The following is a 26,440-nucleotide window of genomic DNA, read 5'->3' as shown; positions in this document are numbered from 1 at the left end:
TTATTTTAGATTTAAGATATTTAAAAATTAATTTAATATTGTATAAAATTCTAAAATCTTAAATTTTTGGTTTTAAAATCCTAAGCCCTTAAAGATAAATTTTAAATTTAATTAAAAATAATAATTATTTTGAGGTAATTTGATAAATAATACAAATTTAAGAACTAAAATTTTTTCAATAAAATTAAAAGACCAAATAAATTATTATACCAAAAACAATAACTCAATTATTTGTGAAGAGTGGCATTGACAATTTAATAATTTATTCACAACATCAAATTGTAATGATTTTAAAATTATAAATATGATATACTAATAACAATTTTTATTTTTTATTTTTGTAATTTAGTAAATGCATTAGTAATTAAATCATAATGAATGGGTTCACATACTAATATAAGAAATAAAAAATGGAAGGGGGAGACATTGATTGAGTCCTACAACTTTCAAAATTATTTGAAATTCAATTTCACCCAGAATTTAAAACTCAATGTCTGCCCATCTCATTTAATAATACCATGCTTGAAGGTGTGAATACAAGTATCAATGTTTTCTTTTTTTGAACCTATAGGTGTTTCATTGTTGGGCACAAAATAAATACGATATCGATATGTGATTGTATCGACACAAATTATGAATACACCATCATTTAGTAAGGGTGAATGAATAAGTCTGTTAATCTAATGTCTCTTAAACAACTAATAATTTAATTTAGTTTAATTTTTTTAACATATTTTCATCCTTTAAATAAAATTACTGATTTCGTTCTTGGAAAGCAGTGAAAGAAGAATAGTGAAGGATAAAGGAAGGGTTAATCTAAGATTAAACCCTAAATTAGTTCATTGTTAAACTAGCAAGTCCATACTTTTTTTCTTTTTAATTTTTTTTTTGGAAGGAACAATAATATTAAGGCATAGGTGCACCATAGAATAACGAAATTATCACGTATAATTAAAATATGTTATAAGTCCTTATACTATTTATAAATTTAAAATTTAATCTCTATATTTTTATTTTCAAGAATTTAATCCTTTATACTTTTCAAATTGCAAAATTCAAGTCCAATTATTAACTCTTTTTGTTAAATTTGTTGGTGTGATATTTTAAAATTAAAAAAAATTCTCCTTGGTAGCCATGGAATTAAAAAGGATATTCTAATGAACCTAAATAAAATAATTTTAACAAGATTAACAATTGAATTTGAATTTTTAAATTTGAAAAGCAAAATGACTAAATTCTTATAAATAAAAGTATAGGGTTAAATTCTAAATTTTTGAAGAGTATAGAGACTTATGGAACATTTAACCTTCACATATCTATGTTATATTTGTATTTTTTATCCTTATAATATTTGAAACTAGTATGGTTTCAACCCACGCTTTGTGTTAGGTTTATTATCTATTTGTGTCAAATTGTAAAAAAAAATTGAATGTTAAAATATGCTTTATGCCCCTATATACTTTCTACATTTGAAATCTAGTCTCTACTTTTATTTTTCAAGAATATAGTCCTCTACCTTTTGAATTTAAAAATTTAGGTCCAGTTCTTATAACCATTAAAATTCTTCTATTAAATTCTCTTATGTGACATTTTGAAATTAAAAAAATTAGTAGTCATATAACAACAAAAATAATGTTGAAATTATTTATTAGGATTTTTCTCCTAAAACCACTCATTCGAAATCGTCAAGATGAAATAATTTTTTTCTGTTGAAATAGTTTCTTGTGAAAAATTGATGCCATTATGTTTATTGAAATATTTAAAAATATTAACTATTTGGACTAATTAATGGCACTATAAAAGTAGAGGGAACAAACAATGTTGAAAATTAAATTATATAAATTAAATCTTCTTATACATCAGTTATAACCAATTCGAGTCCTAGATAAGACCCAGGTCAACTACCCATGACCTAAATAGGTCGCACCGAACAATTGAGTGCAAGGCAAACTACGATAGGACAGCAGGGGAGTTTGCTGATCTAGCTCGCAAGTCCAGCTCGCACAAACCGAGTAAGGATCGCGGCCCCAGTCCGCATATACCAAAGGTGCTCGACGACCTAGAGTGAAACATGTGTCCAGTGGGCCTAAAGCCCACTTAGAATGTTAATTAATAACCAAACATCAAAATTTCTGAACAAATTTTCAATATACTTATATAATTGCTCTGTAAATATATAATAAAAATATTTATGATCTCAATTTATAGAAATGAGGTCTGATACCTTACTTTCTAAAATCACTTGACCTTAGAATCTTACCACCTGAACCTAATTATTCTTTCATTTAACATAAATCATTAAATCAAATTTTATCATTACATCATATATTACTTGTAAATATTAAATAATAATATTTACAGACTCACACGTCCGATTTGTGACTTGAAACCACTATTTCGGATACTATTAAAAAATGAGTCGTTACAATAACCACAAAGTGTTTTAATTGAAAAATTAACATTATTACCTATTTGGACTAATTAATAATATTATAAAATATAAGACCAAATTAAAATTAAAATAATAAATTAAATATTAAATTTAGACATATTAGAGGAATTAAAACTTATATTTAACCTTTTGTAAAATACAAAAAAAGGAAAAATGGTTGATGTGTCACGAGTTACCTTCTTTTTATATATGTGTATGGATATGGCTTAGTATTTGATATCAATAAACTTTTATATATATGTGCATGGAAGCTAAGACTTAGAGTCAAGCAAATACGACTCTAGGTCTTGGCTTCCATGCACGACAAAGGGACATTGTATTGTTGCCTGAACCTGTAATGTTGCAATAAAGTAATGTATGTAACGCCCCGCACCCGAGACTGTTGCCGGAGTTGAACACGAGGTGTTAGTGAACTTAATTCATTTATTTACACCGTTCATTTTAAAGTTTCTAGACAATCTGGCTAACTGCGTCACTGTCACCTTAAAAATCATATCTCGAGTTCCAAAACTTGAAAATTGATTCCGTAAATTTTCCCTAAAACTAGACTCATATATCCATCTACAGATTTTTTTCTAGAATTTTTGGTCAGGCCAATTAGTACAGTTTATTAGTTAAAGTCTCCCCTATTTCAGGGTTCGACTACTCTGACCTTCATGTATTACGACTTAGATATCTCCCTGTACAGGGCTTCAATACATATGCCGTTTGTTTCTAATGAAACTAGACTCAAAAAGGAATCTTTACATATAAAGCATGACTTCTAATTATTTCTGGTTAATTTATGGTAAATTTCCAAATTTAGAACAGGGGATCCAGTAACCGTTCTGGCCCTGTTTCACAAAAACTTAAACATCTCATAAAATACGGCTCATATGGTCGTTTCGCTTCTTCCATATGAAAATAGACTCATCAAGGTTCGATTACATAATTTATTCATTATTTAATTACATTTCTACTATTTTTAGTGAATTTTCAAACTCACATCACTGCTGCTGTCAGCATCTATTTTAAGGTAAATTTCACCTATTTCATAGTTTCCATGATTCAACTAGCCATTTGACATACATAGCACCAAATATGATCGTGATTAACCATTCCAATGGCTAATCAATGCCAATCATTTCCACACCTCTCAATAACCATATATATACAAAATGATTTTAATACTATGCTCAAAATATTTAAGCCATTTTCGCATGGCTATCCGAATATATACACATTACCAAAGGTACTTGATTAACAACAAAGATTAGTCCTATACATGCCATTATCAACGTTTAACTAAAAGAGTACCAAAAGGGCTTAGATAGTGTGGACGACTTCGACTTCAACAATCCCGAGTCCGATAGCTGACAAACAAAAATCTATAAAACAGAGAATTAAAGAAACAGAATTATTTACGACTAAAGTATAGCGTTCATATGACTAAATGAATAATTTCATATATGCACATTCTCAAAATCATAATTTCTTCACGCTTCAACCAATATATTCATACACAGGGTATCAAACCTAACTAGAGGCCGGAAGCTCGTTAATCAATTGAGCGAGTACTATTTGAAAGGAATCAACCTTTCTGATGCATATACGAAACATACCTTATCGTTTGTATTTTATGAGCGTATTAATTGAAATTATTACAGCAAGATCGCTCGCTTCCAAACCCAAGTATCTTCGGGATTTAGCCGGATATAGCAACTCGCACAAATGCCTTCGGGTCTTAGCCCGGATATAGTCACTAGCATGAATGCCTTCGGGACTTAGCCCGGATATAGTCACTAGCATAAATGCCTTCGGGACTTAGCCCGGATATAGTAACTTACACAAATGCCTTCGAGACTTAGCCCGGATATCATCCGAATAATCAAGCACATATACCAATAAATCATGACACATCCATATTTCATTATCATAACTAGAATTCAAACACAAGACGCTTATCAACCATTACCATTTTTGGCTCAATAGCCACATACAAAGAGCATGATTTTGATTTGCTTTATAACATGATCTCTATACACATTCGGCTACCCGTCATAGATATAAACTAATCCTCAATATACAATTCAAGTAGAATCATTATATCACCGTTTATTTGTTATGCTTATATGTCATGACTTAATCAAATCATAAACTAAGTTTCATTACTCGAAAACTTACCTCGGATGTTGTCAAACGATTTCAACGGCTATTCGATCACTTTTTCCTTTCCCTTATCCAACTTTGATCCTCTAAGCTCTTGAGCTAAATCAAACAATTTACTTTCCAATCAAACACAATCACACGGCATCCATATACATTTTAGAACCATTCTTAACATATTTACTACTAATTTACAAACAAAATACTCATATCACATTTATAAAACTACAAGCCGAATATACCTATGTGTGACCATCCCAATTTAATCGATTTCTTGTTTTATGCACTACCACATATTCACACACATATATATATATATTATGCCATTTACTCATAAACCCCATTATGCGAATATTCATTAACCAATAGTCACACACACTACTTATGTACAAAATTTATCCACCCTAGCCTATAGTTCATTCGGCCATTCATCACTCAACCAAACAAAATTTCATAGCAAACTCCTATGACCAAACACACACATATACTTACATCCCAATACTCATAACATTCAAAATCACATTTTAAGTAAATTATCTTAAACAATGCGAATCCTTAAGTGATTAAACATCAAATTTTACTCAATTCCCAAACATATAAACAACATTTATTCATGACATCAAGCATCTTCATTTCGGCTATTACACATATATACACTAGCAATCAAATACTAACATTTGCACTTCACCTTAATAGCTAGCTTAGCAAACCTTAATTTAACATATAATTGTTCATAACACAATTAAAGCATCCTCTCCATTCCATCAATTCAAAACACATACATTGCCCAATAATATCCAAAATCATATTCGGCCTTAGTACTCAACTTGCTAGCCGATTTTTCTTTATCTAGCAACTAATGCACATATGTGCTCATTTGTTAGACTCTACTTCACCTAACTACCAATTTTTTCTTTTCATCCAAATAACATGAACAACAACCATTTCTTGAACATTTTCTCTTAACCGATTACTCATGTTATCAACAAGATTCAAAATTTGGACATGGGCTAAGCAAGGAGCTTAATGACTAACTCAAAAAAAAATGCTAGAAATCCAAGAATCATCCTTGAACTTACCTTGATTTAGCTAACCACCATAGCTGAACTTTTTCAAGCTTGTTCTCTCCTAGTCACGGCAATGAGGAGCAAAGATGAAAACTTTGGTTTCTCCTCCCATTTACCACATGTTTTATTATTCTTAATTCCTTATTTTATTTTGTAAACTAATAATGCTAATAGAAAATACATATTATCATCAATGACCCATACCATGGCCGCCACTACTTATTATAAATGGAAATTTGACATGCAAACCCATCATTTTTATAACATGCATTAATAGGTCCTTATAGATTAACCTATCACCTTTTAAAAGTGTCACACATAAGTCTTATTAATTAAATTCACATGCAATCGACTAAATCGAAGCTTAAAACTTTCACACATTCATATTCACATATTTTAGACAATAAATATCATATTCAAATACTTGGTGACTCGGTTTAGCGGTCCCGAAACCACTTTCCGACTAGGGTCAATTTAGGGTCATCACAACTCTCCCCACTTAAGAAATTTTCGTCCCGAAAATCTTACCGATAAATAGGTTTGGGTATCGTTCTTTCATAGAGTTCTAGGTTTCCCAAGTAGCTTCTTCGATCCGTGTTTGAGCCATAACACCTTTACTAACGGAACCTCTTGTTTCGCAACTCTTTCACTTCACGAGCTAGGATACTGAATCGGTTCTTCTTCATAACTCATATCGGCTTGAATTTCAACCTCGGAGGATTTATTATGTGCGAAGGATCGATCTGTAACGTCAAGCATTGAGACATGAAAACGTTGTGAATCTTCTCGAGGTCGAGGGTAAAATCAATCTATATGCCATCGGGCCAACTCGTTCGGATATTTCATATGGCCCTATGAACCTCGGACTCGGTTTGCCCTTACGGCCAAATCGAGTATCTTTTCCAAGGTGAAACTTTAAGAAACACTTTGTCTCCCACGATACTCAATATCTCTTCGTTTTAAATCCGCGACGACTTCTTCGACGATCGATGTCGCCTTCGGACTTTCACGAATTATTTTTACTTTCTCTCAAAAGATCTTTAATCAAATCAACTCCAAAAATTTTACTTTCACCGAGCTCGGTCCAAAACAATGGTGTACGGCATTTACGACCGTACGAAGCCTCGTAAGGCGCCATCTTAGTACTTGATTGAAAACTATTGTTGTAAGCGAATTCAATCAAAGGTAAATACCGCTCCCATGAACCACTAAACTCAAGGATGCAACATCTCAACATATCCTCAAGCATCTGAATTATCTGCTCGGATTGACCATCAGTTTGTGGATGAAAAGCGGTGCTAAAATGCAACTTGGTACCCAAAGCTTCTTGCAATTTCTTCCAAAATCGCGAGGTGAACCTCGGATCTCTATCCGACACAATAGAAATAGGTACCCCGTGTAATCTTACAATCTGAGAAACATACAATTCAGCTAGTTTATCTAATGAAAAATCCGTACGTACGGGGATAAAGTGAGCCGACTTAGTCAGTCTATCAACAACAACCCAAATCACATCTTTCTTACTTGCCGACAATGGCAACCCAGATACAAAATCCATCGTGACTCGATCCCATTTCCATTCAGGTATCATGATCGGCTGAAGTAAACCTGTAGGTACTTGATGTTCCGCTTTCACTTGTTGACATATTAAACACCTCGAAACAAAATCGGAAATGTCTCGTTTCATACCATGCCACCAAAACTGACGTCTCAGATCGTTGTACATTTTCATACTCCCCGGGTGAATTGACATTCGGCTACAATGAGCTTCGTTCGAATCATCGAAATAAGTTCAATTTCTTGGAACACACAAACGACTTCGAACCTCAAACAATCGTCATCATCAATTTGGAACTCGATTCCATATTCAAACGCATTCACCCGTTTGTAACCAATTCATCATCGACTTTCCGAGCTTCACGAATTTGGTGAATCAACAATGGTTTGGCCTTTAATTACGCTACTAACACATTGTCGGATAGAACAGATAGTGTACATTCATCGCTCGTAAAACAAAGGATGATTTACGACTTAAAGCATCCGCAACCACATTAGCCTTTCCCGGGTGATAGTCAATGACAAGCTCATAATCTTTTAACAACTCGAGCCAACATCTTTGTCGCAGATTCAAGTCTCTTTGAGTCATCAAATATTTGAGACTTTTGTGATCCGAATATAAATGACACTTCTCACCAAATAAGTAATGTAGCCATATTTTCAAAGCGAATACGATGGCAGCTAGTTCGAGATCATGGGTTGGATAATTTTTCTCATGTGGCTTCAATTGTCTCGACGCATAAGCTACAACTCGACCTTCTTGCATCAATAAACAACCCAACCCAAGTAAGGATGCGTCATTGTAAATGACAAACTCTTTGCTCGATTCAGTCAAGACTAGCATGGAGCTTCAGTCAAGTAAGTTTTTAGTTGATCAAAACTTTTCTGACATTTTTCTGACCATTCGAACTTAACATCTTTCTGAAGTAGCTTCGTCATTGGTGTGGCTATCATCGAGAAACCCTTTACAAATCATCTGTAGTAACCGGTAAGTCCCAAAAAGCTCCGAACCTCAGTAATATTTCTCGGGGGCTTCCAGTTAAGTATGGCTGAAATTTTGCTCGGATCAACTCGAATACCCGATGTAGATACCACATGTCCCAAAAAGCTAACTTCTCTCAACCAGAACTCACATTTACTGAACTTAGCATATAACTGCTTATCCCGTAAAACCTGCAACACTAACCCCAGGTGTTCAGCGTGATCGGTTTCATTTCTCGAATAGACCAAAATATCATCAATAAACACAACTAAAAACCGATCCAAAAACGGTCTGAAGATCCGATTCATCAAATCCATAAATACCGCTGGGGCATTAGTGAGCCCAAACGGTATCACTAAGAACTTGTAGTGACCGTATCTCGTTCTGAAAGCAGTTTTGTGTATATCCGAATCCCGAATTCGCAACTGATAATAACCCAATCTCAAATCTATCTTTGAAAACACTGAGGCTCCCTTTAGTTGATCAAACAAATCATCAATACGCGGTAATGGATATTTATTCTTTATTGTCACTTTATTCAGCTGACGATAGTCAATGCACAACCTCATGGTTCCGTCCTTCTTTTTCACAAACAATACTGGTGCACCCCAAGGTGAAAAACTCGGTCGAGCAAAACCTCTATCCGTCAACTCTTGCAACTGAGTTTTCAGTTCTTTTAATTCCTTTGGTGCCATACGATACGGAGCTATCGAAATCGGTGTAGTCCTGTACAAGTTCGATGCCAAACTCTACCTCCCGAACAGTGGTAACCCGGTAATTCTTCGGAAAAACATCCGGATATTCACAAACCAATGGTACCGATTCAAGTTTCTTTCCGATTTTCATTATCAAGCACGTATGCAAGATACGCTTCACACCCCTTTCTCACATATTTTTGAGCTAACGTCGAGGATATTATTGTTGGCAATCCATTCAAGACAGTAGACTCAACTCGGATTATCTCATTATTTGCACACCTCAAATCAATAGTCTTGCTTTTGTAATTCACAACCGTATCATGCACGGTCAACCAATCCAAACCGAGAATAACATCAAATTCATCAAACAGTAAAAGCATCAAGTCTGCCAGAAAACGGGAACCTCGAATTACTAGGGGACATTTCTTACACACCTTATCAACAAGTACACAATGACCCAAGGGATTCGACACTCTAATAACGAACTCAGTAGACTCAACAGGTAAAGTCTTACTAGATGCTAAAGTCTCACATATATAAGAATGAGTAGAACCAGTGTCAATCAATGCAATCACATTAGTATCAAAGAGAGTGAATGTACCGGTAATAACATCAGGCGAAGAAGCATCCTCGCGTGCACGATAGCATAAGCTCGGCAGAGCACGAGCCTCGAATCCGGTGGTAACATCTCTAGATCCTCTCGACCGCCACTAGCATTCCCCGTATTTTTAGATGGTCTACCTCGGCGGTAGTAGCGCCGGTTTCCCACTTTGATTTACATTCTGCTCGCATAATCTCGGGCAATCTTTAATAAAGTGGTCAACTGATCCGCACTTGTAACAGAGCGGTCATGGAATCTACAACTCCCGAATGCCATTTACCACAATCTCGGCACTCTGTTCGCCTCGACGATCATTTCCAACATCGGCGATCAAGTAACTCGTGTACTCACGGGGTCGATCACGGTCTCGTCTAGAAAAGCTCGACGTGTCTCTAGATCGGCCTAAATCATCTCTAAATTTCTTCGATGATCGTTGAAAAGGCTTTCCAAAGATCTCTTACGAAACTCCTTTGCTCCCATATCGCCTTTTCTTTTCTCCTTCTCGAGCTCTTGACTTTGCAAGCTCGCTCGACAAGTACCACAAATTCTCCGATTTCTAAAATGCCAACATACGACTTTATATCATCGTTCATCCATCTTCAAACGTTTACACATCACGACTTCGAAGAAATGCATTCTCGTGCGTCATGGCTAAGCCTTACAAACTTTCGTTCATAATCGATGAATCGACATGGAACCTTGTTTAAGTTCAAGAAATTCTTTTCATTTTGATCAATGAATCTCGGGTGATATACTTTTTTCAAAACTCGGTTTGGAACAACTCCCAAGTTACTTGCTCTCTGGGCACAACAAATCAACGTATTCCACCAATAGTAGGCGTAATCACGTAGCAAGGAGATCGTACACTTTAGGCATTCATCGGTGTGCAAGATAGTTCATCAAGTACCGAATAGTGTTGTCCAACCAAAATTTAGCTTGCTTCGCATCGCCATTATCGTAGCTTTAAATTCAGTAGCCCCGTGTTTTCGGATTCTATCAACTGGGGGCTTATTTAACCTTATCTGGTCAGTTACCGGAGGTATCGCAGGTGCAGGGGTTGTATTAGTCGGAAATGGGAGTTGTGGAACAGCCGTATTAGTTCGAATGTATTGGTTGAACCAATCATTCATTACACTATAAAAAGCCTGTCTAGCTTCGTCATTTTGATTACTAGCAATAGGTTGAGAGTCCACCAGCGCTGTCCCTTGTGCGGGAGCAGGCGCTACACTCTCAAGATCATCAGCTACCACTCGGTTGGGATCGGGATCCATTACTATAAACAAACACATTTTTTTAACTGTCAGAAATCATCACACTATCAAATAGACACACAATGGCATGTATAGCTAGACCCAAACGTATTACGGTAGTCCTAGAATCGACTAAACCGTAGCTCTGATACCAATAAAATTGTAACGCCCTGCACCCGAGACCGTTTCCGGAGTCGAACACGAGGTGTTAGTGAACTTAATTCATTTATTTACACCGTTCATTTTAAAATTTTCAGACAAGCTGGCTAACTGCATCACTGTCACCTTAAAAATCATATCTCGAGTTACAAAACTCGAAAACTAATTTTGTAAATTTTCCCTGAAACTAGACTCATATATACATCTACAGATTTTTTTCTAGAATTTTTTGTTAGGCCAATTAGTACAGTTTATTAGTTAAAGTCTCCCCTGTTTCAGGGTTCAACTACTCTGACCTTCATGTATTACGACTTAGATATCTCCCTGTACAGGGCTTCAATACATATGCCGTTTGTTTCTGATGAAACTAGACTCAAAAAGGAATCTGTACATATAAAGCATGACTTCTAATTATTTCTGGTTAATTTATGGTAAATTTCCAAAGTCAGAACAGGGGATCCAGTAACCGTTCTGGCCCTGTTTCACGAAAACTTAAACATCTCATAAAATACGGCTCATATGGTCGTTTCGCTTCTTCCATATGAAAATATACTCATCAAGGTTCGATTACATAATTTATTCATTATTTAATTACATTCCTACTATTTTTAGTGAATTTTCAAACTCACATCACTGCTGCTGTCAGCATCTATTTTAAGGTAAATTTCACCTATTTTATAGTTTCCATGATTCAACTAGCCATTTGACATACATAGCACCAAATATGATCGTGATTAACCATTCCAATGGCTAATCAATGCCAAGCATTTCCACACCTCTCAATAACCATATATATACAAAATGATTTTAATACTATGCTCAAAATATTTAAGCCATTTTCGCATGGCTATCCGAATATATACACATTACCAAAGGTACTTGATTAACAACAAAGGTTAGTCCTATACATGCCATTATCAACGTTTAACTAAAAGAGTACCAAAAGGGCTTAGATAGTGTGGACGACTTCGACTTCGACAATCCCGAGTCCGATAGCTGACGAACAAAAATCTATAAAACAGAGAATTAAAGAAACGGAATTATTTACGACTAAAGTATAGCGTTCATATGACTAAATGAATAATTTCATATATGCACATTCTCAAAATCATAATTTCTTCACGGTTCAACCAATATATTCATACACAGGGTATCAAACCTAACTAGAGGCCGGAAGCTCGTTAATCAATTGAGCGAGTACTATTTGAAAGGAATCAACCTTTCCGATGCATATACGAAACATACCTTATCGTTTGTATTTTATGAGCGTATTAATTGAAATTATTACAGCAAGATCGCTCGCTTCCAAACCCAAGTATCTTCGGGATTTAGCCGGATATAGCAACTCGCACAAATGCCTTCGGGTCTTAGCCCGGATATAGTCACTAGCATGAATGCCTTCGGGACTTAGCCCGGATATAGTCACTAGCACAAATGCCTTCGCGACTTAGCCCGGATATAGTAACTTGCACAAATGCCTTCGCGACTTAACCCGGATATCATCCGAATAATCAAGCACATATACCAATAAATCATGACACATCCATATTTCATTATCATAACTAGAATTCAAACACAAGACGCTTATCAACCATTACCATTTTCGGCTCAATAGCCACATACAAAGAGCATGATTTTGATTTGCTTTATAACATTATCTCTATACACATTCGGCTACCCGTCATAGATATAAACTAATCCTCAATATACAATTCAAGTAGAATCATTATATCACCGTTTATTTGTTATGCTTATATGTCATGACTTAATCAAATCATAAACTAAGTTTCATTACTCGAAAACTTACCTCGGATGTTGTCAAACGATTTCAACGGCTATTTGATCACTTTTTCCTTTCCCTTATCCAACTTTGATCCTCTAAGCTCTTGAGCTAAATCAAACAATTTACTTTCCAATCAAACACAATCACACGGCATCCATATACATTTTAGAACCATTCTTAACATATTTACTACTAATTTACAAACAAAATACTCATATCACATTTATAAAACTACAAGCCGAATATACCCTATTCTAACGACAAAAGTGGGTTAGGGGTGTTACAGAAAGGCAATTTTGGCAGCCAAAAAGTAATCGCTTTCCACCGCCACTGTCACACTATTCACCGTACCAAACTGCTTCACCGTCCCATTAAACACTATCTTGAGCATATCCAGGGGTAGAGGTAAGCATTTGAAAGAATCGAGTGAAAAAAATTCGAGTTAATCAAGTTGACGAGTCCTATTTTATCATCATAACTCAATTTGAAATTTTTTCGAATCAAGTAAAGTGATATTAAATTCAAGTCGAGTTGAATAGAATCAAGTGAAATTGTTCGAGTTAAATTTAAAAAATTAAACATGTCAAAATAAAATCTTTTTTACAGTATAACTAATTTCATGTCAGAACACATAAATTTAAAATTTTTTTTTTTAAAAAAATAGATACTTTAATATGTTAAACTTCAAACTAAGATGGATCCAAAAGGGTGCAATTGAAGCCATTAATGATGGTGGCTTCTCGTTCTATACGCATATATAAAAGTTTCACTATCAAATACTAAACCATATCTATACAGTTTATATATAAAAGGAAGGTAACACTTATATATAAACAGAAGATAAGACGAGCACATCAACCATTTTTGCTTCTTCTTTTTTTTTTTGCATTTTACAAAAGGTTAAATATCGGTTTTAATTCCTCTAATGTGTCTAAATTTATTATTTATTTTATTATTTTAATTTTAATTTGGTCTTATATTTTATAATATTATTAATTAGTTCAAATAGGTAATAACGTTAATTTTTGATTAAAACATTTATTGGTTATATATAATTTTTACCCAAAAGTATTAGAGGTTGATACATAGCTCCGCATTTCTTTTAGGTTTGTATCGTTTTTTTACATTATAAGATAATTCTCAAATTTTAATTTTAACCTCTAATCTATGTTGAAACTTAAGATTTAATTTATATACTTTAATTTTCATCATTATTTGGTCCATCTACTTTTATAGTGCCATTAATTAGTCTAAGTTTATATTTTTAAATATTCAATCAAAATAATGGCATCAATTTTTCATATGAAAACTATTTCAACAAAAAAAATCATCTAAATGAATACAAATGAGTGTTTTTACGCGCAAAATCCTAATCAATATTTTCAATATTATTTTTGTTGTTTTATGGTTATCAAACATTTTTTTTTCAAATTTCAAAATGTCACGCCAAAGGATTTAATAGATTAATGGTGGTAAGAACTGGACCTGAATTTTTAAATTCAAAAGGTAGAGGACTATATTCTTGAAAAATAAAAGTAGAGAGACTAAATTCCAAATGTAGAAAATATATAGAGACATAGAGCATGTTTTAACATTCGAATTTTTTACTCTATAATTTGACACAAATAGATAATAAACCTAACACTAAGTGTGGGCTGAAATCATACTAGTTTTAAATATTATTAGGATAAAAAAATACAAATATAACATAAATATGTGAAGGTTAAATGTTCCATAAGTCCTTATACTCTTCAAAATTTAGAATTAAACCCCTGTACTTTTATTTCTAAGAATTTAGTCTATTTGCTTTTTAAATTTAAAATTCAAGTTTAATTGTCAATACTATTAAATTATTTTATTGAACTTAGGTTCATTAGAATATCCATTTTTGTTCCATGGCTACCAAGTAAGTATTTTTTTAAAATTTTAAATATCACACCAACAAATTTAACAAAAAAAAGTTAATAGTTGGACTTGAATTTTGCAATATGAAAAGTAAAAGAATTAAATTCTTGAAAATAAAAGTATAGAGATTAAATTTCAAATTTATAAAGAATATTGGGACTTATTACATATTTTAACCATATGTGAATTGCCAAAAACGGAGCTATAATTTAATCCAAGTATTAAAAGAATTAAAATAAACAAAACACTTTTTTCTTCTTCTTCCGTCTCTCAAAACTATAGAAAATAATAGTTTAGGGGTAAAAATTAAAATTTGACAATTATCTTATAATGTAAAAAAAAAAGCGATACAAATTTAAAAGAAATGTGGAGCCAATGCCATGTGTCAAACTCTAACCCTCTTAGGGTAAAAAATTATATATAACCACAAAATATTTTAATCAAAAAATTAAGGTTATTACCTAGTTGAACTAATTAATAACATTATAAAAATATAAGATCAAATTAAAATTAAAATAATAAATTAAATATCAAATTTAGGCGGTTAAAACTGACATCTAACCTTTTTCTAAAATGCAAAAAGAAAAGTAAACAATGGTTGTTGTGCCACGTGTTACCTTTGTTTATATTTAAGTGTAGAGATATGGCTTAGTATCTATAGGCTTAACAAATTTGACCACTAACGTTAGCATAATTTGTCAAAATGACTCTAATTGTATTTTTTAGCTTTTTTTAGCCATCAACTTTTGTTTTTTTTCCCAAATTGCTTTTTCTAACAAATTTAATAAAAATATCGTTAAAAAATTAACGGGATGATGTGGAACTTTATATGTAGAATAGCTTTAATGAGATGTAGTTTATTACTTAAATAACTCTATAAGACAATTACATGTGAAAAATAATAAAATAAATAAATAATACATAAAATTAAAAAATAACTCTTAATTTAAAGAAAATAAATGTAATTATCTAAAAAATTTAACTCAATAGAAAAATCTCTCCGTAAACAAACATATGAAAGATTAAAACCTTGAATTTATTTATTAAACCTCTCAGTAAACAAACGTATGAAAATACAATTAGGACTATTTTGACAAAACATGCAAACGTTAGTGGCCAAATTTATCATTAAGCCTATTTGATATTAGTGAAACTTTTGTAAGTGTATAGAAAGGGAAGCCACCATCGTTAAATTGATAACTAAGTCTATTTTCATATAATTTCTGGGGATCGCACCTCAACATGGCTCTGTTTGAATCCAAAATCGAGCCTTAGTAAGGGAAGAGAAGGAAAACTAGAGGAGCTTCTTCCTCTCAAAAAATGACTTTAGATGCCATATCTGCAAGCCAGCCACAGACAAGCAAAGAAGCAGCGAAAAGAAACTAAGAGTAGCCATTTTTGAATTTGTTTCTTTGTTTAGCTCCTGCATTTCTTCCTCCCTGTAAAACATACAAGTTGAATAAGAAAACATGGAATCCAAGCCTATGATCATGTTATCCAGATCCGAAACTATCTTCGTCCTCAACTAGGGTAGTCATGAATTCGCAGCTATAATAACAGCAATGATTGTTTCATACCTCTCACGAAGATAGAACATCTCTTCATGAATGGCTGCGACTGTGTCATACAGTTTCTTCAACTCAATTTCCATTGTCTAGCATCAAATGAAACCAAATATTAAGTTATTAGCGGTGTCTAAGACGTATTTGACATTCATTCTCAAATAAATTATCTTTAGAAATGCAGAAACTCAAGAAAATGAAACACAAACAATAATAGATAATGAGAAAAGTTAGAAAACACATACATCAACCTGGCCTTTCTTAGCAACCTTGGACCAATCCTTAGCAGCAACACCACTTTTCCAATCGAAATCAATGGTCATCTTGACAGGAGGATTGTGTTTATTTGCCCAAAAACAAGTGGTGTAATCCCCACTCTCTGCTGCTGTAAATGCAAATGTACCTGAATCCACTTGATCTCCTAGGTGATAATTGTTCCCCTTTGATGAACTCACCTATTTCATCATTTATTTAATTTCCCAAACACAGAAACATTTAACATAAAAATCATCAAAATTGTTTACAACATACCCTGACTACCAGTTTATGAGAATCAGGAAAAGGTTGACCTTCACTTGGATTCACAATGCTGTATTTCCCAACCGTCATTGCATTTGCCTTTATGTCTTCTGCAATGCATTTGGTTTTCCCAGATTCAAGCTCAAATCTCATCGATTCCCCTATCTCTGTTTCCACCACTAATCCTATCATTATCACAATGAAACCCAGATTTAATCCACACATTCTTGTCTTAGATTAACCAAAACCAATAATCCCTGTGCTTTTTTCTTTTTGGGTTCTAATATGAAACTTCCCAAACTTGGGATGAGATCTATTTTAGGGGCTGAATCATAGGATGTAAGTTCTTTAACTGATACAAAGTTGGTAATTTTGTATCATTTTTAAAGTCCACCACGACAATTTAGATGTTTTTCTTTTTTTCATTTCAATTTGTTACCAAGACTTCTCCAATCAAACATTACCATTTGTACATAATCTATACTCTGAACATACATAAAACACAAATTCCATTCTAATAATAATAATATGTTCATGCACAACTCCAAAACAACAGCAGCAACAAAACCAAGGGTTTGAAATACAAACTCGGTCTTTCTACATACATAATGTGTATGTATTTCATATCTCAAAGCCTTGTTTATTGCTGGTGTTATACAAATGTTATCAATCGGAAAAGCTTGGTAGTGAAGAGAGTGTTTATTGAAGCATTTATAGAGGTGAAATGGCGAATGGATGGAGTGGATAGTAAGGGACCATATATATTACAACATTATGAGTAATTTTACCAGGATTGTGACTGACATTTTACTTTTAGAGTTATTTGGAAATTCAACTTCACCCAGAATTTAAAACTCAATGTCTGCCCATCTCATTTAATAATACCATGCTTTTAGGTGTGAATAGGAGTATCCATGTTTCCTTTTTCTTATTTGAACCTATAGGATTTCATAATACTGGGCCACAAAATAAATACCATACAAATTATGAATACTTAGTAAGCATTTTTGTAAGGGTGGATTAATAAATCTGTTAACCCAATTAAAATCTCTCTTAAAAAACTAATAATTTAATTTAATACTTTTAACACGATTTTTTTTTAATTTTCATCCTTTAAATAAAATTACTGATTTCGTTCTTGGTAAGCATTGAAAGAAGAATAGTGAAGGATAAAGGAAGGGTTAATATAAGATTAAACCCTAAATTAGTTCATTGTTAACTAACAAGTTCATACTTTTTTCCTTTTTATTTTTTATGGAAGGAACAATAATATTAAGGAGAAATTATTTTATGGACCTTTCTCACCACATCATCCATGATCATTTTTCAGTTATTTAATGATATTTCAACAATTTTTTCCATGTCATTGGCACATAATTTTGGTAATTTTTTTACCCAACCCTTAAACAATAAACCATCAACTTGAAACCATAAACCCGAACCCCAAACCCAAATCGCTTAGGGTTTAGGGTTCGAGATTTGAGTTTGGGTTCAATCTTTAGGGTTTAGGGTTCGAGTTTGAGTTTTAGTTCGAGATACTATTAAATATGACTCCTATTTTCGGTCAAATTTGAAAAATAATATTTCAGTTAAACTCTGTTTACTTGTTTCAATCAAACACTAATTAGTTTAGATTATTTTATTACTATTTGACCTATGAATTTAGCCTATAAATAGGCTCTTTTACAACCTTAGAAAAATACATTCATTAGAGATTAGAACTCATAACACATTTAGAGAATTCTGTGTTTACGTTTTGAAGGTTCTTTATTTTCGGGTTTTCGGGGTTTAGTCTTTATCTCCATATTTTGTACTCTTCGTTCTTTTGCCATTATAGTAAAATTATCTTTGCTCGTAGTTTTTTATCCTCTTTGGAAGGGTTTTTTCACGTTAAATTTGTGTGTTCAATTTCTTAATTTATTCCGCTATTTTTCTTGTTTGTGCTTAATCGGGTTGATCCTAACAAGTGGTATCAGAGCTAGTTCAATTTTCATATATCAGCTCATTCAGAGATGGCAACAACAAGGTTTGAAATTGAGAAGTTCGATGGTGAGACAAATTTCAATCTGTGGCAAGTTCGGATGATGGTAATTCTAGTTCAATCCGGTTTGAAAAAGGTTGTTACCGGGAAAAAGCCTGAGAATCTAAATAAAACAGAATGGGAAGAGCTTGATGAAAAGACTTTGTCTGTAATCCAGTTGTGCCTCGCGAATACGGTATTGCAGGAGGTATTGATGGAGAAGACATCATCTGTCTTGTGGAAAAGGTTAGAAACTCTTTATGCGACTAAGTCTCTGGCTAACCGTTTAGTGTTGAATTACGTTTTGCATAAATGAAGGTGAGCTTCTTAGAGATCACATCAGTCAATTCATTACTCTTTTAAATTATTTAAAGAACGTTGAGGTTCATATTGATGATGAAGATCAAGCTATGCTATTATTGTGCTCTTTACCTCCTTCATACAAGTCTTTCAGGGAGACCCTAATTTATGGCAGAGACAAGCTGTCGTTCAAAGATGTGAAGGGTCATTTGTTGAGTAGAGACAAACTCGACAATGAGCTTCATTTGGATAGCAAGACAGATGGGCAAGCTTCCGTTTTGGTAGCATCAAAGAAATGAGACAAAAGGTGTCGCTATTGTAAAAAGTTAAGTCATGTCAAAGCAGATTGTTATAAACTGCGAACTAAAAGAGCTGCTGAGAGTAACGAGGAAGATGTAGCTGGTGCTAATTTGGCCGATGAAAATGGTGATGATTTCTTATTAGTGTCAACAAGCGATAACTCCAAGCTCACGTCCGAGTGGATCCTAAATTCAAGATGTTCTTTCCACATGTGTCCCAATAGAGAATGGTTCTCCACATACAATTCGGTTGAAGGTGGAGTTGTGCGCATGGGAAACAATTCATCTAGTAAGGTAATTGGTATTAGTACTGTTAAAATTAAGACGCACGATGAGACGATTAGGACATTCTCATATGTCAGGTATGTACCTAATTTACGAAAGATTCTCATCTCCTTAAGTATTTTAGACTTGAAAGGATGCAGAATTAACATCGAGTCGAGCGGCATTAAAGTATCTCGTGGAGCTCTCGTTTTGTTAAAAGGGAAAAGAACCGGCAGTCTTTATAATCTGGAAGGTTCTACAGTGACCGGTGAAATTGGGCGTCCCTTGTCCGTTATGAAGTTGAAGTCAACTCGTTTAGAGCAGAGGCAACTTGGTCATAGGAGGGGAAAAGGTATGATCGTTTCATTGAAAAGAGGTTCTCTTTTGGATGCAGGTTTTGAAAAGTTAGGGCACTGTGTTCGTGAAAATCAGACCCAGGTTAGTTTTGATTTGACAGTGTACAAGTCGAAGGCTAGAAGTCTTTCAGTTTCTAAGCACAAATTCGACTCAATTAATTCCCTGCATAGTTCAAGTTAGGCTCGTGGCGGGCTTTGGAAAAGATGGCGTTGTGGAAATATGAGTCAAGGTGGAGATTTGTTAACTATGACTCTTATTTTCGGTCAAATTTGAAAAATAATCTTTCAGTTAAATGCTGTTTACTTGTTTCAATCAAACACTAATTAGTTTAGATTATTTTTTTATTATTTGACCTATGAATTTAGCCTATAAATAGGCTCTTTTACAACCTTAGAAAAAAACACCCATTAGAGATTAGAACTCATAACACATTTAGAGAATTTTGTGTTTACATTTTAAGGATTTTTTATTTTCGAGTTTTCGAGGTTTAGTCTTTATCTCCATCTTTTGTACTCTTCGTTCTTTTGCCATTATAGTAAAATTATCTTTGCCCGTGGTTTTTTATCCTATTTGGAGGGGTTTTTCCACGTTAAATTTGTGTGTTCAATTTCTTAATTTATTCCGCTATTTTTTTGTTCGTTGCTTAATTAGGTCAATCCTAACAAATACCAAGTTCAATGTTAGGGTTCGTGATTTTGAGTTCGGGGTTTAGGGTAAAAAAATCAAAATTATGTGTCAATGACATAAAAAAATTGTTGAAATATCATTAAATAATTAGAAAGAGATCATGAATGATGTGATAGGAAGAGTCCACAAAATAATTTTTCAATATTAAGGCATATGTGCACCATAGAATAACGAGATTATAGCTCCCCTTTTATGGCAATTCACATATGGTTAAAATATGTCATAAGTCCCTATACTCTTTACAAATTTGAAATTTAATCTATATACTTTAATTTTCAAAAAATTAATCCTTTTACTTTTCAAATTGCAAAATTCAAGTCCAATTATTAACATTTTTTTTGTTAAATTTGTTTGTGTGATATTTTAAAATTTAAAAAAAAAAAGTACTCACTTGGTAGTCATGGAACTAAAAAATGACTTTCTAATTAGGGGTGAATAAAACTCGATTCGATTCAAGAAAATCATTTTTTTTTAAATTCTAAGTTAATTGAATCGAGTTATTCGAATTATTCAAGTTAAGTCGAATAACTCAATTCGAGTTTTGAGTTCGAGTCGAGTTGAATTTCACAATTCGAATCACTCAAATAATTTGAATAAGTCGAATAACAGATTTGTATAAATATCTTTTTAATGCCTGTCAACTTTGAAAATAATTAAATTAATCTCTCTCAACAAAAATTCAAAATAAATTTTAAATTTCAGAACATTTTAAATAATTCAAAATTTATATTTATAAAAAATTATAAAAATTCTAATATATATAATTTAAAATTTTAAAATTTTATAAAATAATAATTTTGGGACCTAATTAATGATTCAAATTTATTATGCTCAAGTATCTTAATTTTTATTATTTTGCTTTGAAGTTTTTTTCAAATATATATAGTTTCAAATTTATGTGCTCTAACACGGAATTAGTTATATTGTAACAATAATTTTAGTTGACATGTTTAATTTTTTTATGTAACTAAAATAATTTCACTCGATTCGACTCGACTCAACTCAAATTTCATTTCACTCGACTTGATTAAAAAAAATCAAATTGAGTTAGGATGATAAAATATGACTCGTGAACTTGATTAACTCGAAATTTTTTTCACTCGATTCGATCAAATTTATTATGTTCAAGTATCTTAATTTTTTATTATTTTGCTTTGAAGTTTTTTTCAAATATATATGGTTTCAAATTTATGTGCTCTAACATTGAATTAGTTATATTGTAACAATAATTTTATTTGACATGTTTAATTTTTTTTAATGTAACTCAAAAAATTTTACTCGATTCGACTCGACTCAACTTAAATTTTATTTCACTCGACTTGATTCAAAAAAAAAATCAAATTGAGTTAGGATGATAAAATAGGACTCGTGAACTTGATTAACTCGAAATTTTTTTTCACTCAATTCGATCGAACACTCACCTCTAATTCTAATGAACCTAAATTTAATAAAATAATTTTAACAGTATTAACAATTGAACTTGAATTTTTAAATTTGAAAAGCAAAGGGACTAAATTATTTGAAATAAAAGACAAGGGTTAAACTCTAAATTTTTGAAGAGTATAAGGAGTTATGGCACATTTTAACCTTCACATATTTATATTATATTTGTATTTTTTATCCTAATAATATTTAAAACTAGTATGGTTCTGGCCCACGCTTTGTGTTAGGTTTATTATCTATTTGTGTCAAATTACTGAGTAAAAAATTCAAATATTAAAATATGCTCTATGTCCCTATATATTTTTTACATTTGAAATTTAGTCTTTCTACTTTTATTTTTCAAGAATAGAGTCCTCTACTTTTTGAATTTAAAAATTCAGGTCCAGTTCTTACCACCATTAAAATTCTTCTATTAAATTCTCCGGTGTGACATTTTGAAATTTGAAAAAAAATTGTTTGATAGTCATATAACAAAAAAAAAATGATGTTGAAAATATTGATTAGGATTTTCCCCCTAAAAACACTTATTCTAAATCATCAAGATCAATTTTTTTTTGTTGAAATAGTTTTCATATGAAAAATTGATGCCATTATTTTGGTTGAAATATTTAAAAGTATTAACTATTTAGACTAGTTAATGGCACTATAAAAGTAGAGGGACCAAATAATGTTGAAAATTAAAGTATATAAATTAAATCTCAAGTTTTAACATGGTTTAGAGATCAAAATTAAATTTTGACAATTGTCTTATAATGTAAAAAAAGTGACACAAACCTAAAAAAAAATGCGAAGCCATGTGTCAAATTCTAAGCCTTTTGGGGTAAAAAATTATATATTACCACAAAATGTTTTAATCGAAAAATTAATATTATTACCTATTTGAACTAATTAATAACATTATAAAAATATAATATCAAATTTTGACATATTATAAAAAGCAAATTTTTTTTTGTCCTTTAGTGAATTTGGGACAGGCTAGGCCGGGCCTGGGGCCAAAAATGCTTTACTTGAGGCCTGACCCATTCTCTAAATGGGTCTTATTTTTTTATCCAAGCCCATTTTTCGAGCCTATATTTTTGCCCAAACCCTCCCACATTTTGGGAGAGCCTTTGGGCTGGGTCAGGTAGCCCGACCCATAAGCAGGTTTACTACTAACATTACCTTTGTGATAACATTTCCATTTATTACAAGTTCTCTCGTATTAATTTATAGTACTATAAATGACTTCAGCGTTATATTATTAGGTTTGTAATTGAATATTAAAAGGGTTTCTTGGTCCTTTCATGGCTTGTTTTTGTTACAGAATTTAACTTAGATGTTGGATGGTATAAAAATCTTGGCACAGACAATTGCCATGAGAATATCAAGGGACAACGCAGCCTTTTATAACTGCAAGTTCATAAGGATTCAAGATACATTGTACGACGACTGGGGCATGCATTTCTTCAAAGACTGCTACATTGGATGTACTGTTGATTTCATTTTCAAAAATGGAAAATCCATTTATTTGAAAATTCTTTTTTCTTTTCTTAGTTAAATTATGGTTTAGGTCCCTCTGTTATCCTCAAATCAGAGATTTAGTCCTCGTACTATATTAAAGGATATACATTTATTACTGCGATGATGTAAGTTTTTGATGTAGAACACCATGATTCATTCGGTTGGAAAATTTTCAGGTGTGATCACAGTACAAGTGAGGGAAATAGTGGAGGATGACTATGGGTTTAAATTCCTTTACTGCAACATAATGGGTTCAAGCAACAATACAATGTACCTAGGTCTTGCATGAAAGCCAAAGCCTAGAGTCATATTTGCTTTCACAAATATGGGCACCACCATCCATAGTGAAGGATGGTCCAACAATAGGCACCTTGAGCATAGCAAGTATGCATCTAAGCTCACATATAGTTCCTTATGTATATATTGCTTACCAATAATGTAGCAACCTGTTTTTTAGTGGTGTCGAAAATGGTGGTTTCGAAATCCCATTTTCGATGATCGAGTCCGTAAATATTAAATATTTACAAGGTTAGTATAAAGGTTAATTAAAGTTTGGTCCTTTAATTTTGTCAGTTAGATAGTTAATTTACAAGGACTAAATTATAAAAATGATAAAAGTTAATTGATATACATTTTTAATTAATTGAATGACCAGTTGAGCAATTGGACGTTTCTTAAACCACCAAACGGTGGTGGATGAAAACTTGCATCCATCAAAATTTGTTAATTATCATTAAGCTAAGTTATTTAAAGTTTAATTTAAGTAATTAAGATTTATTAATTTAATCTAAGTATAAAAGGAATTAAAATTAAAACAAAACCATTTTTTCTTCCTTTTTCTTCTCATCTCTCCACCGAAACTATAGAAAATAATAGGGTTTGAAGCCTCCAATCTTTGGTCCTTTAAATAGTAAGCAATTTCAAGTCCGTTTCTTGTAAATTTTATGTTTTTGAAGTCTTGGGAGCTTGATTTAGCTAGCATGTGTACCAGTTTGTAAAACCATTAAAGTTTATAAAAGTTTTCATTGATGATTTCTTAAATTTCTTAGTGTTAAATGGTCAGATTTGAAGCTTAGAAGTGAAAACTAACTAATTTGTAAAGTGAAAGTTGTTAGTTTTGAACTTAGGGACTAAAGTGTAAATAATTCAGAATTGATGTTAAATTTCTGCAATTATATATATTAGAGGGCTGTAGAAGGATGGAATTGAAATCAATTTCAAAATCGAGACTCAAATTTGGAAGTTATAGCAATTTTGGTTTTAGGGACTAAATTGAATAAAATGCAAAATTTTAGGAAATATTCAAAAAGTGAATTTGAAATGTCATGTGCATATAGTAGAATGGTATAAAGTATTTGGAATTGATAATTAAAATGAATTATTATTATAGATCGTGATTTGAATCAATTGAAGGATAATCGAAGAAAAAACAAAATTGCGGGATAGTCCTCGTTATTTTGTTTGTTGTTGTTTTTGTCAGGTAAGCTCATATGGAACTTACTATGTTAGTTCTTCTTATGTTTGTAATGTTTTATTTTGCTTGTTATTTGAGTTGATGTGAATATAATGATATTCAACATTTAAGGACTAAATTATAAAGTATTGCATATGTGACATTTATAAACATATATGAAGTACCAAGTGGATATGAAATGTTTTATATTGGGATGATATGTACATGATAACACTACAGTGATTTAAAAGTTGTCAATACAGTATTAATGGCCGTGTGAAGTTAGTAAACAATTAGGTTATGATTGGCATGTCAATAGGGTTATTCACATGCTTGTACGTGTTCAGTACTATGCTTTCTGTTCAGCACTCCAATGCTCTCTGCTTAGCACTTTAGTGCTCTTTGGTGCCTCATCAATTTGGCACTCAATTAAGACACTAATTTGACACACAGTGCCTCATCAGAATGTCTGAAGTAAAAAGACTGCGTCCAATGCTCATCGATATAACCAAAGTTATTTGCTATTTATTATTAATTATACATTATATTAAAATATAAATCTAACACTAATAGAATATAATAAATACGATTTTTTTAAAAATATAACATATAATAATATTAAAACCAAATATGGTTATTTACTTTACCAAACTTTAAAATATTTTTTCACATTTATATTTGTACAACCATATTGGTAATATTTTAGTAATATATATATGTATATTTTAAATCAGATTACTACAGTTATTCTTTTAAACAAAATTCTAACTTTATTACTTTATTTATTTATTTAAATATTTAATCAATAAAATATTAATTTAATTTATGTTTTATAAATGTTTATATATATTTATAATAAAAATTTAATATTAATTTTAATAAAATATTTATATGAATATTTAAAATGTTTTTAAAATAAACAATACATAATAATATTAAAAACTATGAAAAACTTGAATCCAATTAATTTATATATTTTCTTAATAATAATGGAATTATAAATATTTAAGTATTATGATTTTCAATATTATTATTTGATATTCAATAGTTTTACTATTATTTGATTTTAATAATATTTACATAATTGTGAATGTTATTTATATTATGTCAAAGACAATGAAGTGTTAAAGTAATGATTCTTTTTAAATGAAATTTTGACTTATATTCCAATGAAAAGTTATTTTATCTAATTACTTAATATTTTATTGTCGATCGTTACCCACTTTTTTTATTACTTTTAAAATGTTATTTTATTCTCTCAACTATTCTTTAGACTTAATAGATTTTATTATAAATTAGCCTAATTCTCATTTAATTAGCAAATATATATTTTAAAAATTATAAAATCATATTGTTTAATAAATTTTAAAATAAACATGTAAAATTATGCACAACGCACATGACAGATAAATTAGTATAAATAAATATAACTCACAC

At 31.7% G+C, this 26,440-nt stretch overlaps 1 protein-coding gene across 1 annotated transcript; it reads right to left on the bottom strand.

Annotated features, from left to right (window-relative positions):
• Nucleotides 1-15,844: 15,844 nt before the first annotated feature.
• Nucleotides 15,845-17,058, bottom strand: LOC108463592 (transmembrane emp24 domain-containing protein p24delta9-like). Its single transcript, XM_017763516.2, has 4 exons — nt 16,693-17,058; nt 16,407-16,616; nt 16,177-16,253; nt 15,845-16,038 (listed from the first exon to the last, which is right to left on the bottom strand). The coding sequence occupies exons 1-4, from the start codon at nt 16,903-16,905 to the stop codon at nt 15,894-15,896; spliced, it is 645 nt and encodes a 214-aa protein (XP_017619005.2). The 5' UTR covers nt 16,906-17,058; the 3' UTR covers nt 15,845-15,893.
• Nucleotides 17,059-26,440: the final 9,382 nt, after the last annotated feature.

Source organism: Gossypium arboreum, chromosome 13 (genome assembly GCF_025698485.1).
Source record: "Gossypium arboreum isolate Shixiya-1 chromosome 13, ASM2569848v2, whole genome shotgun sequence".
NCBI classification, from domain to species: Eukaryota; Viridiplantae; Streptophyta; class Magnoliopsida; order Malvales; family Malvaceae; genus Gossypium; species Gossypium arboreum.
The sequence above is the reverse complement of the archived record's forward strand: the minus strand, read 5'-3'. Positions and strand labels throughout refer to the sequence as shown.

What these genes read in the sequence shown, in the direction of transcription:
- LOC108463592 (XM_017763516.2), bottom strand. Translation starts at nt 16,905, where the DNA reads ATGTGTGGATTAAATCTGGGTTTCATTGTGATAATGATAGGATTAGTG. An exon ending in CTCATAAACTGGTAGTCAGG is followed by an intron (nt 16,617 to 16,692) that starts GTATGTTGTAAA and finishes ATGATGAAATAG; the next exon opens with GTGAGTTCATCAAAGGGGAA. An exon ending in ATGTTCTATCTTCGTGAGAG is followed by an intron (nt 16,039 to 16,176) that starts GTATGAAACAAT and finishes TATGTTTTACAG; the next exon opens with GGAGGAAGAAATGCAGGAGC.